Source organism: Tursiops truncatus, chromosome 9 (assembly GCF_011762595.2).
Source record: "Tursiops truncatus isolate mTurTru1 chromosome 9, mTurTru1.mat.Y, whole genome shotgun sequence".
Classification (NCBI taxonomy): domain Eukaryota; kingdom Metazoa; phylum Chordata; class Mammalia; order Artiodactyla; family Delphinidae; genus Tursiops; species Tursiops truncatus.
In genome coordinates this window covers 58,631,020-58,645,073 of record NC_047042.1, presented here as the reverse complement: position 1 = coordinate 58,645,073, position 14,054 = coordinate 58,631,020, and the positions used below count along the sequence as shown (strand labels likewise).

At 41.0% G+C, this 14,054-nt stretch overlaps 1 protein-coding gene across 1 annotated transcript in view; it reads left to right on the top strand.

The window, feature by feature from the left end:
* CPVL (carboxypeptidase vitellogenic like) overlaps positions 1-14,054 on the top strand; it is a 101,073-nt gene that overhangs the window by 37,043 nt on the left and 49,976 nt on the right. The window contains 3 exon segments of the mRNA XM_073809777.1: positions 8,522-8,644; positions 9,293-9,424; positions 12,586-12,684. Coding sequence (XP_073665878.1) covers positions 8,522-8,644; positions 9,293-9,424; positions 12,586-12,684 — 354 coding nt within the window.

Here is a 14,054-nt window from a genome sequence, read left to right as displayed (position 1 = left end):
GCATATGGCCTAATGCATGTAAACAGGGGCTGAGATGTTTACAAGGCTCTGCTCACTTGTTCTTGGGGTATGGCATTGTCTCCCCTCTTATTTTGAAATCATCTTTAAAAGAAATTGTTTGCTCCATCAGAAAATGATGGTGGAGCTTAGAAGTTTTGGATGGTAGCAAAATGTGTGGGGACCGATCCAGGCCCTTCGCCCCTGCCGTGTGGACCACGCGAGGCCACAGCAAGGCATAGTGCAGACCTGCAGTTGGGGCAGCGGAGAAGGAAGAACTGCTTTGTCTCCTTCCCTTCTCTCCATTTCTGCCCAGAACACCAACTGGAATTAATTTTCTCTAAAGAGAGACAAATGTGTCTATAAATCACCCTCCTCAAGGCATGAAAAAAATGTACTTCAGAAAGAGGAACAAGCTGCATTTCATTCATATCATTAACTTTCCTCCTAAGTGTCATCCTTCCCGAGCCAGTAACTATTAGTGAGATTGCTCTTTTTCTTGAGGTACAGACACTCTTTAGGATCCACTCAAGTGTATGTGGGCCCAGCTAAAACTTAAAGCACAACAGCCTTGGCGCTGGAAGGCAGGGAGGTGACGGTAGGGAGGGGTCTGCCCACTGGCCTCTGAGCCTGTGGCTTTCTGTCCACTCATGGGAAAGATTTAGCGTGTAGAGGCGTTTGTGCCAATGGGTGGGAGCGCTTCCAAACTGGCAGGGCATGTGGTTAAAACTGGGCATCTCCCGATCAGCAGGAGAGGCCTACTTTCCTTAGAAGCAGTTTTGCAACCGTGATTAATTCAAAGGCTGAATCTGAGGCAAAACGTTGAAGCTATTTAAAAATTAGTGAGCTTAATAGGATACTTTATCTTCATCTGCATGAGTGAAGTCCTGCTGGGCTCACAGGGTCTGATTTCTTTATTGAAATCGTCATGGTCCTGGGTTCTGGTGCAGGCTCCCAGGAGGTGAGAGCCAGGTTTGTTTCATTTGTTTCATACAATACCAGGCACAGTGTTGAATGGATGTTATAGAGTGGCTTCACACACGGTATTTGCCAGATCAAATAAAAATATCAATGAGATTTCTCTTTGGCTGTTTTACATCTCTTTTCATGGCTCTTCTCTCCCTGTACTGCACCCCAGGCCCTGGGAACCTCCTTTCTACTCCCTTATTTTCCAGGGTCATCCAGTGCCCCCCGCCTGCCACCCAAGGCCTTCCTTTCCTTGGCTGTGCTGTGCTCAGGTCCTATTTCTCCCATGCTTCTTCCATCCCCATCATGATTGTACTGTTTCTCTCCCCCATTCTGACTTGTTACCAGCTCACTATCCATTAGAGAGAATCTGATCAATTAAATGTACTTCCAACATACTTGTCCTTGAATAGAGGACAGAGCCTAAGCCATAGAAAGATACTTGTAATAGGGGAACTTCACACACTGACATACCTGTGAAGGGGTGGGAAGGGAGAACTACCCTAACTATAGGCCTATAATTGTTTTATGTAGGCCATACCTTTATCTTATTAGTCCAGGCTTATGATCATTAAATTTGGTGATTAGAAGGATGCCTTCAAACGTATCTAGTCCCCTTGTTTTATTTGTAGATCTTATTTGAGAATGTTTATTGAGAGTGGATCATATGACAGGCATGATGCTAAGCAGTGTTTCGTGCATTACCTTGTTTAATCGTCACAGCTGCCTTATGAAGCGGGCACTGTTATTATCATCCCCATTTTACAGTTGAGATGACTGAGGCTTAGAGAGGTCATGTAGGCTTTACAAGCTCACCCAGCCAAGATTGGAACCTAAGCAGCCAGACTCCATCACCCAAAGACTGTAGTCACAGGATGGGCTAAGGATGGTAACCCGCTTCGTGAAGATGCTCTCTGGAGCCTGGCTCCTCAAAACTGCACTGTTTCCAAGACTTGCCTTTTCCCACAGAATAGATCCACTGTCTGTACAAGGGAGTCGGACATCCCTTACATATTTTGTACAGAATCTCTAAGGGTTACTAACCTTATACAAACAGAAAAGAAGTTCTCTAGCTTCTTGGATATTTCTGTCTTTTGATCATCAAGTTTTATGGAGTAAATGGAAGTTTCAAGTGATACAAAGGTTTGAAGTCCTTAGAATGTAATTCTTTCTCCAAGCTTGGAACTTGCTGAATATGACTAGATGACATTTGAGCTGGTTTAACTCTTGAGCTCATGACAGATGTCTATTTTCAGTTATGTTCCTCTGACTTGCCAATATTTTCTTTTAGAATTGAAAACGGATTTGTGACTATTTAATGAATTTAATATTAGAAAAGTCAAGGTTAACGCTGCAACCTGGAGAACTGAACAGGGGCATATGGAAATGTTTGCAAAATTGGGCCTCGGGCTTTTGGATAGCGTATCTAAGTCAAATCAACACTTATTTGCTGATTCTCTGGTTACGTGGAAAAGACTATGAGTAAATCAGACGTCAATATAAGCTTTGTCTGAAGTGAGCTACTATGCTAGACCAAGTGGCATGGCGACACAAATAGTACCCAATTGGATGAGATGTCTAGGCTGGGGACCAGAAATGCTAAATTATATCTATTACGCAGCTTCACCCTTCTGAGTTCTATCTATAGTGAGCAAGTGAAGGACTCAGTTTGTTGACTGTGGCCCAGTATATTCACACTCTTTATTTAAAAGTCAAATTAGCTGTAATCTCTAAACAAAAGGGTTTTATTCATCTGTTCAAGTCACCTGGCTTCAAGCTGGGTATGAATTTCTCCAAAACTGGCACTGAAGTTAGAGTTGGGGGGAGGCGAGGTACATCCTTTTCACGTACGTTTGTCACTGATGGAATTAATTTTTAAAGAAGCATCATCTCAAAACGAAATAAGAACATATTTGAAAGGCCGTACATACTTTTGCATAAATTTATGTGACTAAAAGTTGGATATACATCAAAATGTTTTTCTCATATGTGTATTCCTGTAGATTCTACATTTCTTTTTAAGCTCATAGTCAAGAGAAATAGATGTTTAGATAAAGTCATATTCTCGTTAGAAGCCTTTTTTTTTTTAAATCACAGCAGTGTGGTCTTGAAATTAGATGACACATGGTCTAGCAATGTCTAAGAAGTTGTAGAGATTACCACAATACCAAAGCTCCAGTTTTCTCCATTCATTACTTTTCTGAACTGGCCGTGTTAAGGCCACACCTCTTCTCTCCTCAGAAGCAATAATGGTGCCAAGTGAAGTAAGATTCTACCCCAAGGCTAGATGAAGTTAGGGTCACCCTAGCTTAATCCTGTCCTCTTGGCTGCTGTGTCCTGTGTGACTCCGTTAAACTTACGCTTTTCACCAAGTTTTGTAGTTTTCAATGTGTGTATAAAATTCTCTTCAAAGCATATCCCCCTATTCACTCTGGCCACCCCTGTACATGGGGCTGGTTCCACCATAGTCTGTGTTTGGGGACAGCTAGAGGACATGACACCGATGTGACTCTCTCCAGAAGGGCAGCCCACCTGGTGTCCTCCCGGAAGACATGGAAGAGTTCTCACCAGCCCCGAAGTGAACTCTTCAGAGACATTCATTCTAGCTGGAGTGGCTGGGGGTTTGGGGGCAGAGCAGGGAAACGGGCACAGAATGACCCTGAGCATCCTTGACATGCCATTGACGAGGATGACAACTCCCTTTTTCCACTTCCAGGCAGAGGTGAGGGCCAATGAGTAGTGACACTTGGTAACCAGGTTCAAAGGCCATTGCTCATTAGCACTGATAAAGGTTCTGCGAGTTTTACCATAAAAGGTATATTTAGAAGCAAGTCAGAGAGTGAATGTAGCTGCATCTACTTTTTTTTTTTTTAAACTAAACTTCAGTAAGAAATGCAGACGACTAAGAGTAGCTTAAACAATAGTAACTGCTAACATATGTGATATTTCTGTAAGAGGACATTGTTTCCATTATAATATTATTCTCTGACACGGTTTTGTTTCTTCTGGAGGAGCTGATTGAAGCTTGATTTTCGATATGGATTTTTTGACTCCCTTAAAAGTAACCGGGTGGCAGGGGTACAGTAAGTCGGCTATGAATGTTGTTGAAACATGTAAGAAGGGAGAGATTCAGATGGAATACACAATTACAAGTTTCTTTAAGTCCAGTTTCATTTTGCTTTTACACATCTGGATAATTAACCAAGTATTACATTCTCTCTAGACTATTTTTACAAGTACAATATGCTCCTAACGTGATTTCCATTAGGCTGTTCCAAACATCATGTAAGAACACAGAAAGATTGCAAACCAAGATTCAAAAACACTATTCAACTCTGATGTTGAGACCTTTTTTCTCTCATGGGGGAAATAAAAGTTTGAGAGCTGAATTCTGAGATCCTTCTGATGTCAGAGGAAAACTGGAGGTTGACTGCTTCTTTAAGCTCCAAGTACAAGCACATACGAACATACCCTAATGGCTCTGGCCCTTCTTGTCAGAGGTGAGCTCAAAATACGGTCACCGTGGGGCAAAGGAGCCATACAAGAATAGTGTTGGAAATGGCAGCTTCTTTAAATATTGGAAAGGAATAATTACTAAGGGCAAACTAAAATCCTGACGTGTTGATTGCTAATCTACTTTGAATTATTATGTTAGTTAAGAATATTTGTCTGACTGAGTTCCTCATTTGAAGGTCACTGCTGAATTCTAAAATTGTATGTGTTCAAACAGTTTCTGGACACACTTTTCCTCTTTCCTTTTATAATTGCTTTGATGCTGTTCAGAGCTTGTTTGAGGCCAGTGTCTGATCTGAGGGTAGAAGGTTAGCGTTAATTCACAGACTTCAGGAACTTCGTTGGCCAGCTGCTGACCACATTGGTGAACCCCAGCCAGAGATCAGAGAAACCACAGGGCTGATAGTTGTGGTTGTCATTGCTTTAGTTGTTGTTATGGGCAGAACTCAGAACAAAAGAAACAAGAGTTCATAAAATTACAGGATCACAATTATAAGACCTAAGGGCCATATAGTCCATTTCTGATCCATCAGACAACCACACCTAACTTCTCCCCCCAGAGTCTGACATTCTATTCTATTTAAAACATATCCGGAAAAGGGAAAACTGGGTAAAATCAAACATACTTGATTTATTGTCTGGTTGTCTTTTAAAGTGCTCGTGGTGGTCAGAGAATCATTAAATCGAGAAACAAATGGTTCAGGAAGAATAAACAAATCTGATCTTGAAGAAAAAAGAAATGTGTCTCAACAAGGAGAGTGAAAATAATTGAAATTTCATTGTAATGTTTCGGTGTCTGTTTTCCATAAAATAATCCTATAATTGTCTACTGTGTGACAGCCTGAGTCGCTCAACCAGTGGAATGATTAATGAAAACGGCAGTGAAGGATTTGTCACACTGACACAGGGCAAGGAAGTGTGTGATAGTCATTAGAAAGCCAAAACCAAGGTAAACATCATCACTGTTAGGTTAGTAGATGTAGACTGAACATTGAGGAATCTGTTTTGAATGTGGTTATAGAACTACCCATCTCACTGTCTCATTTTCCTAAATGGTCCACTTAGCAAGTGTGCAGTGGATAAATCCAAGGGTGGGTCCCAGGTTGGGGGACCAGAGATCCGTAGTCTATCCAGGACCCTTGACTGAAATGTGATTTGATATGAGAAATGGGAAGCGTGGAGGCAGCCAAGCCCGGACAGAATTCCAGGTGGGCATGTGAAACACACAGACCTTTGTTTTCATCATTTTAAAATATAGGAAGATAATGTTAACTTTACATTGGCTCGAATTAAAGTAGGTGAAATAATCTGTTGATGGTGGATGCTCAGATTGAGTGGGTGTTCCTTTTTAATCTCCTGCCTGAATCCCGGATACATATGATGGTCGCAAGGGGAAAGGTGCCGTAAAAATGTGACTGTTTTAGCCCAAGTTTGTCATCACTACCTATAAAGTACATACCCTTCTATCTCTGAAAAAGTCAAGGGAGGTGTTTTGTTGCTAGGTCTTATAACAAGACACGTTGAGTGCTAGCATCACTGGAAGGTGTACTTTTTTAGCATTTGTACTGATTTCCAGTAGAGAAAACATGTTTAGAAATAATGTCAGATTAGTCATTCATTTATCAGCTATGTTTTTATGTACCTACTATGTGCTGGCTGTTGTACACATTGTGGAAATAATAAGCCATGAAATGGTAGACTCTGCCTTATCACATTTGAGTCAAGTTTTCCATAATGTATTTTTAAAAATATTGTGATCTTTACGAGTTTTGTGCTTTACTCATTTTTGTGTCTACTCAAGTATCTGTTATGATACCTTTGACAGAAGAGTTGCCCAATAAACCATCATTGAATGAAGATTATATAATACATCTGTACCAGTGAAATGATTAGTCAAGAGAATTTGCTTTTTTGGTCAATTTACAGAAATTTTACTTGATAAATGTTCACGTACTGTCCCTAAAAGGAGAATATAGCAAAGTTATACAGCAAAGCAAATTTCAGACATGGAAGCTAAAAAGTAGTCATGAGTATGAATGGATAAGCTGCTTTGATTTAATACTTTGCCTAAATAATTATTATTTCACAAGAGGAGTGCATCAGTGAAGGGATCTTGTGTGAGTTATGTCAGTTAAGTTCTTCCATCATAATTTGGAAGGGGTTTAGGATTTGGAGTAGGTCAGACCAGGTTTAATTCTGACTCTATCACTTAACCTCTCTGAGCCCCAATGTCCTTACGTTGAAATGGGAATAATGATAACTGCAGCATATGATTATGGCATGGAAAAAATGAGAGCTCTCCAGAATTCCCAGTCTTTGAACTTCAGGGCCCTGGAGAGCCTTGGACATATTGTGAAAGTTCTGCAGATCCATATGTACCCACATAATGTATCTAGTCTATCTAGAATATATGTGCATTGCTGTTTTTCAAATGCATGTAGGCTAATTCAAGATTCATTCATTGAGCAGTTGTTTATTGAACAATAACAAACAGCATCAGGTACAGGGGATACACTAATAAACAAAACAGACAGATATTCCTGTGTCTGTGGATCTTCTATTCTAGTGTGGGTAGGGGAATAACAATACACAAGGTAAAAAGTAAAAGTTTGTTGGAGAGTGATAAAGATTAAGATGAAAGAGGAGAGAAGGGGAATATAAAATATCAAAAAAGGGGTGTTAAAATTTTTGATAGGGTGGCCATGGAGGGCAACCCTCAGAAAGCCTCACTGAAGGAAGTGAGGGAGTTAACCATATGGATATCTGGGGAAGAATATTCCAGGGACAGAAAGAGCTAATGCAAGGGGAGGAACAGTACAGATCACAATTATGATTTGGTCTGAGAGAGGCTGGAGAGGAATGAGCAAGAGGATAGTAGGGGGTAATGTGAGTGAAGTGACCAGATCATGTCAGCCCTTATGCCCCAGAAAAAGCACTTCACTTTTGCTTTGAGAGAGATGGGAAGTCATTAAAGGATTTGAGCAGAGGAGTGGCATGATCTAATTTAACAGACCACTGTCTTGAAATTAGACTGGATGACGGTAAGAGCAAAAACAGAGGCCCATTGAGGAGGCTGCTGCAAGAATCCAGGCGAGAGATGACGGTACCTGGAGCAAGGTGATAAAGGGGGTGTGTGCAAAGACCCTGGATTCTGGATGTGTTTTGATAGAATAGGTAGAGTTGATGAGATTCACTAATGGACTTTTCACGAGGTGTGAGTCAAAGAGATAAACGGTGGCACCAGGATTTTTGGCCTGAGCAGTTAGAAGAACAGAGTTTACATTCATGGAAACGGAGGCTGCAAGGAGGGCTTGGGTATTGGAGCTTCGGTTTGAACATAGGAAGTTTAATATTAGACATACAAGTGGAGATGTCAGGAAGGCAACTTTTTTAATGGAAGAAACACAGAACTATTTTTAAATATTACTGAACCAATAGTGGCTCTTTTCAGCATAATCTAAAAGCAGTATTATCATGTTTGTGTCAGCAAACTATTTTGAAATTGAAAAAGAGCCTTGTATTGGAAAAGGTTGGAAACAGAGGTAAGTTCAAGTGACCATTTTAGTGGCCAATAAATATTATTTATCCTTTTCCTCTTCCTTTAATCCATGTTGATTTCAAATTTTGGCATCATTGTACAGATTTGGAAATCTTAATCTTAATTTGGCCTTGGGATTTTTTTTTTTTTAAATAAAGCTTGCAATGGAACTTTCTGGTAAGGAAAACCCTAAGGGTGGCAGAATTGTGTTCACTGGTGTCCATGTTCTTTCTTTTGGAAGGAAATTAGAATGTTCACTTAGGACACGTTCACTTATTATTTTTTTGCCCTCCTAACCTGTGACCTGCATGTCACTCCATGCTATTTGGGATGACAAAAGAAGAAGGGACAGAGCTCCGTGCTATTGTCAAATTTGCAATGCGAGGTTAAGAAATACATGTGTCTTGTGGAAATACTGACTGTTTTATTGTGATTTTAATTTGCATAAACACCTCATTTTAGTAGCATTGATTTGTGATGGTTCATTTTAACGTCTACCCTTCTCAGTCTTACGCGGGGAAATACGTGCCAGCCATCGCCCACTACATCCACATGCTCAACCCCGTGATGACCATGAAGATCAACCTGAAGGGAATTGCTCTTGGAGACGCGTATTCTGATCCCGAGTCAGTAGGTGACTCTTTTATCCTTTCCATTTTGTTCCTTAAGGAGAGTAAATACCCTTTAATCAGATGGACGCTCCTCTTACCCTACAGACCTAACTTCGTCAAGGGAAATACTGTTGCTCAGTTGACTTTCTAATGATTTAAATCTTCTAATTTTTACCAAATGTTTTACAGTGTCAACTTACTATATGTCAGCCTACGTTGGCTGTGAGTGCAAGTGTCAGTGTGTGTATGTACAAGTGTGTGTACCTGTGCTTGGTGTGTTTGTGTGTATTTTGTGTACATGTGTGTTGTATGAGTGTTTGTGTGGTTATGTGGTGTGTGTGTATGTTTTGTGTATATGTGTTTGTATGGTGTAGTTGTGTGTTATACACGAATTGTGTGTGTGGTGTGTGTGTGTTTGTGTATGTGTGTGTGTATGTGTGTGTCGTGTGTATGTCTTATGTATGTGTGTTTGTGTGGTGTATTTTGTGTTATGTATGCATTGTGTGTGTTGTACGTCTATGTTTGTGCGGGGGGTGTGTGTATATGTGTGTGTGTTGTCCTGCTCCGCTAATTGAGAAGTTACAAAGGGTTATTTCACAAGCAGATGGGCTTCCCTCACATCCCTCTCTCTCCATGCAGCGTCTGTGTTTGCTTCTTTTCTCCTCAGATCATACAGGGCTATGCACCATTCCTGTTCCAAATTGGCTTGTTGGATGAGAAGCAGAGAAACTACTTCCAGAAGCAGTGCGATCAGTGCGTGAAATACATCCAGGAGGAGAAGTGGTCTCAGGCCTTTGAAGTGAGTTCTGTGGCCTGCGCTGCCCTGGCGCAATGAGCACCATCTGAGAAGGTCCCGGAAGCACTGCGGTGCCTGGCCTGGCTCTTTGTTGTTAGCAAAGGTGTTTCCTTGGTGCCGTCCCGAGATCAGGAGGCAAGACAGTGGGCTCGTAAGGAAGAAAAGAGCCATCTGGGTTTCTTTGAATTTACTTTGACCATATTTTAAACCTGAGATCACCTCGGGGTGTTTATCTAACTGTGTCTTTCATTAACTGTTTTGATTTCTTGAAATGCTGTGTAGGCCCTCAAGGCATCCCTACCATAAAGAAATCAGAAGAAAGGCAACCTGGAAAGTGGATGCATATGCTTCCACATGTGCTCTAAACCCTTCAGAGGGTAATATCCACACACAGTGCTCCAGCTGGGGAAGTGGCCACAGTGTAACAAATGTCACATGTTCCTGTGTGTCAGGAACAAAGAGTATAAAGGGTGGTCGCTTGAAACTTTTACAAAGAGCCATTGGCATTTGTAAATATCGCCACATCGCTCTCCTAAAATTAAATTTGAGGACCAAGTAACATAGTTATATTCTTCAACCTTTATTTTGTTTTTTTGGTTGTTTAAAATGTAAGACTATACTAAGTATTAGGATGCAGGAGGGTCTTGTTTGTTGCTCATTTGGTTTTTGGCCAGTGCAGACAAAGATCATGTGTAAGCAATCTTCCTTGGGGGGTTTTGTCACCTTTGCCATAGAGCCTGTGTGTTTGACACGTTAGTAAATGAGGTGAGGACTGAATTTTGAGACCTTTAATCTTGTTACTGGGAACACAGCCTGTCACAGTTTACCTAACAGCATTGTTATTATTAAGGCCGAGGCCTGGTATTAATAGTCTTTTAGGCGCTTTTAGGTCAGCTGGTTCAGATCAAAACAGGAGACATACAAACTTATGGAGAAGGGTGGGGTAACAAAGTTGTGCTCCATTTTACAAATAGGGTGCCAGGGCAGTGACTGCCCTTGTTGTGAGTTCTGACGGCAGCAAGCTGCGTAAATAGGAGAACTCAGGAAGTCCCGAGCCACCCCGCAGCACCCTGGCGGGCTCCTCTTTCTGTGCCGGGACACTTGATGCGGCTGCAGAGCGTGGATTCAGAATTTCTTGTGCAATTGTGAATGTGAAGGAAAGAAGAAGAATCTTATCAGGGACAGGTTGGGTCATTCTTCAACTTGCAATCACAGTATTTTCAAGACCGGTTTTAGGCTGTCTGCTGTGGTAGGCAGAAAGGGTAAAAAGGACTAAGCGTTCAGAATTTAGAATTAGTATGAGATTTTACATTGCATGAGACCCATCTGCAAGCGAGACATTTGATGTGTTTCTGAAGAAGCATATGTCAAGAGCAAACGTAAGCAGTGTCAAGAGCAAGAATATTTGATAGACTCAAAGGGATAAAGAAAGCAGAAAGATGTCTGTGGTGCGTGATCCAGCAGCCTAAGCGTCCACAGGATTAGTGAAACTGTTGAAAAGTTCAGATATTGTGTGTATTCAGAGATAACGACAAGATGACCCATGAGGTCTCTCCCAAACCAGATTCATCAAAAACTAGAGAAACCCCCCACCCCTCCCCCCACAAAAAAACTCTTGAAGGTATGCAATGTCTCTGTGACCACTGGTCCAAAATCTTGTGTGATAAATGAAAAGACTTTTGCTTTTTCACAGGAAATAGATGAAATGATACTTAGGAAAGTAATCAAGTAGTGGTAAAATGTGTTTCACGTTATGCAATACAAGACTCCAAGAAATCCTGAAACCCAAGAGAATACAAATGTCAAAATCTCAAGCCTAAATAATAAAGCCTTTTTGATGTTCTGATCCCTTAAAATGATTTAGTTAATAAAAGAGTGGTAAGTCGGAGCTGAAGGGATCAGCTTCTCTCCCGACACACACCCCTGGTGTTCGCCTTCTCATTCTCTGAATATTTTGGCTCCTGCCTCAGTGTCACTTTCCAGCATTACTCTTGTCATCATTTCTGGTGACTGAAGTCTCCACATGGATGATCTTTTTAATACTTGGTCCCTCAGTTTCTTAGTCTCCTCTCATTTAGTGATCTTGTTCTCTTTACCTTAGCTGCTTATTCCCATTACCCCCTGCAAAAAAGCCAGCAATCACTCCACAATCTCAGATTCAACAGATTCAAACGTCTTCCCCCAGCTGCCACCTCCCTTCCTCCCAGCTCACTTCTCTGAATTACAGTCCTGCAACCCCATTGTCTTTCAGTCCACGGATCCTACTACCTCTTCATGGTCCCCTACCCCTGCAGGTCTTAATTTCTCTAATTACCCAACATAAACCCAAGCTCAGTCATTACATACATTCCCCACCTACGGCCCCCCTTTGCACCTCCTCCAACTCCTTTGGCCAAACCACAGTCCTGGCTAGATGCCCCTCTCTACCACTCCATGCCTGCCTTTGTGCAGCTCAACATGACCTGAGAAAAGCACACAACTATGCTGACTGCTCTCACCTTCAGCTGATGACCAGCTTTTCAATGTCAGCAATCCAAAGATAACTTCCACCAGTTCCAAGCGCCTGGGTGTATGTCCATATCCTCTGCCCTGTCTCCTCGTACATGGGTGAGTGGTCAATGATCGTGTTACGGTAACCCTTCCCCACAAGACTCACTCCCGCAGTCAGGGCCTTTGGGCTCACTGTTTCCTCTACTTGGAAAGTTCTTTTCCTAGATGTCTTCCGGGCTTGCTTCCTTCCTTCCAACAGGTCTTTACTCAAATGCCACCTTCTAAGTGAGACCCGTTTCCTCCTCTCTGCAGTGTCCCCCACACCCACCACCCAGGCACACACACCCCACAGGCACCCACGGCACTTCCTGTACCCTTCTCCTTGTTAGTTTTCTCCTTAGCCCTTATCATTCTCTAATACACTGCATATTTTACCTGTGAATGCTTGTTTATCATACCCTCTAGGATATAAGCTCTATGAGGGAGCATTTTCGGCCTGCCTTGTTCACTGCTGTTTCCCCAATGCCTTGGACAGTGTCTATAGCGCAGAGAAGATGTGTGGGAAGTGGTTGTTGAATGAAACAGTTATTGAATAAATGAAATGACAAATGCCTGTATATTTTTACCCACCCTGATGTTTTCCTCCTTCCTTTCTCCCCTCTCTCCCAACCTAGTTACTGGATAAGCTGCTAGATGGTGAGTTAATAAGCGAGCCTTCCTACTTCGAGAATGTTACAGGATGTTCTAATTACTACAACCTTTTGCAGTGCACGGTAATGACAACAATTTTAAAAAACATAATAGTGTTTACTTAAAACTTCTGGCAAAACCAAACTTCCTCCAATTTAAGAAATAGGAGAGCTGACTTTACACTAGACAAACATGTCCAAACCCTATTGCATTATTTGGTATACTAATCTATAGGATTTTTTACCCTGCCAGTGTTGTATACATTATAATCTGACCATTGAGAGTGTGTGATATTCCAGATAACTCAAAAAAAATCTCCGATTAACACAGTTTCCCCCCACTAGAGCTTGTTATACAGAAGTTCTTTTGTGAAGGAGACAGGCCAGGGTTGCAGTTCTGGGTATCAGGTCCCAGAGCTCCAATCCTGTAGTGAGTTTCTTGAAAATGCCCACATTATTTGTTCTGTACTTAAGACAGCTTGGATAACCCAAACTGCCAAAGCCTTTATGAAAATATTTGCTTTGTCTTACTTTTAACTTAAGATGTTTCATGCATTCAGTACGGCCCTCACTTCAAGCCCTCTGGAATATTTCTCAAAGTATTCAAATAGTTTCTTTCATAAAAGTGGGCCAAAATTTGATGCCTTTTGGGTAGAATTAATCAAATAAGATAGAGGGAGCCAGACTGGGGATTTGGATTTGTATAACCATGTCTAGTGGATATCACAATACATTCTGTTTTTAAAATTGCCTTACTTATTAACTATTTTGTAAATAAAATATAAAGCTAATTTCAATGGAATTTGCCAACCCCTGTGGTTTTGGATTTAGATTCTACCAAGAGAAAAACATATGCTAGGCAATAAAGAAGCAAAATTTGTGATTAATTTTTTTTCTTTACAAAGAGAATGTATTCACAGTTAGCAAAAAATATTGATGATTCACAAAATTGTTGATTTCAAACTCTTTTTTTTATCCTTTTGTAACTTTTTAAAAACAGCATTTACTCCTTTTTTTTTTCTTTTAGCGTAATGAATCTTACAGAGACTTTTATGCAGTATTTTTAAAAAATAAGGCTCATGGACAACTTCTCTTTTGTCTTATGTCCTTCATAAGGTATCATCTGTTCTTACACTTGATATATTTTCCTCCTTAAATTATGGTCAGCTGATAATTTTGTGTGTGTGGTTTTAATAAACGGCAGAGCATGAAAAAGAAATCCTCAGCTTTTAATCCACCACATCACCTCCCTGGCCCCTTGTGGTCCATTTCACCTTCTTTTCCGAGAGCCTCCAACAAGGAGCAAATTGATTTTGATAATCTCGCCTCTTCATTTTTCCTATTTTTGCCTTGAATGGGGTTTTTAATTGGAGTTACAGATCACAAAAGTTTTGTTGTTACAAAAAGGAAAAATCCAGCATTTGCAAATTGGATACTGGCTCCAAGAGTATCAG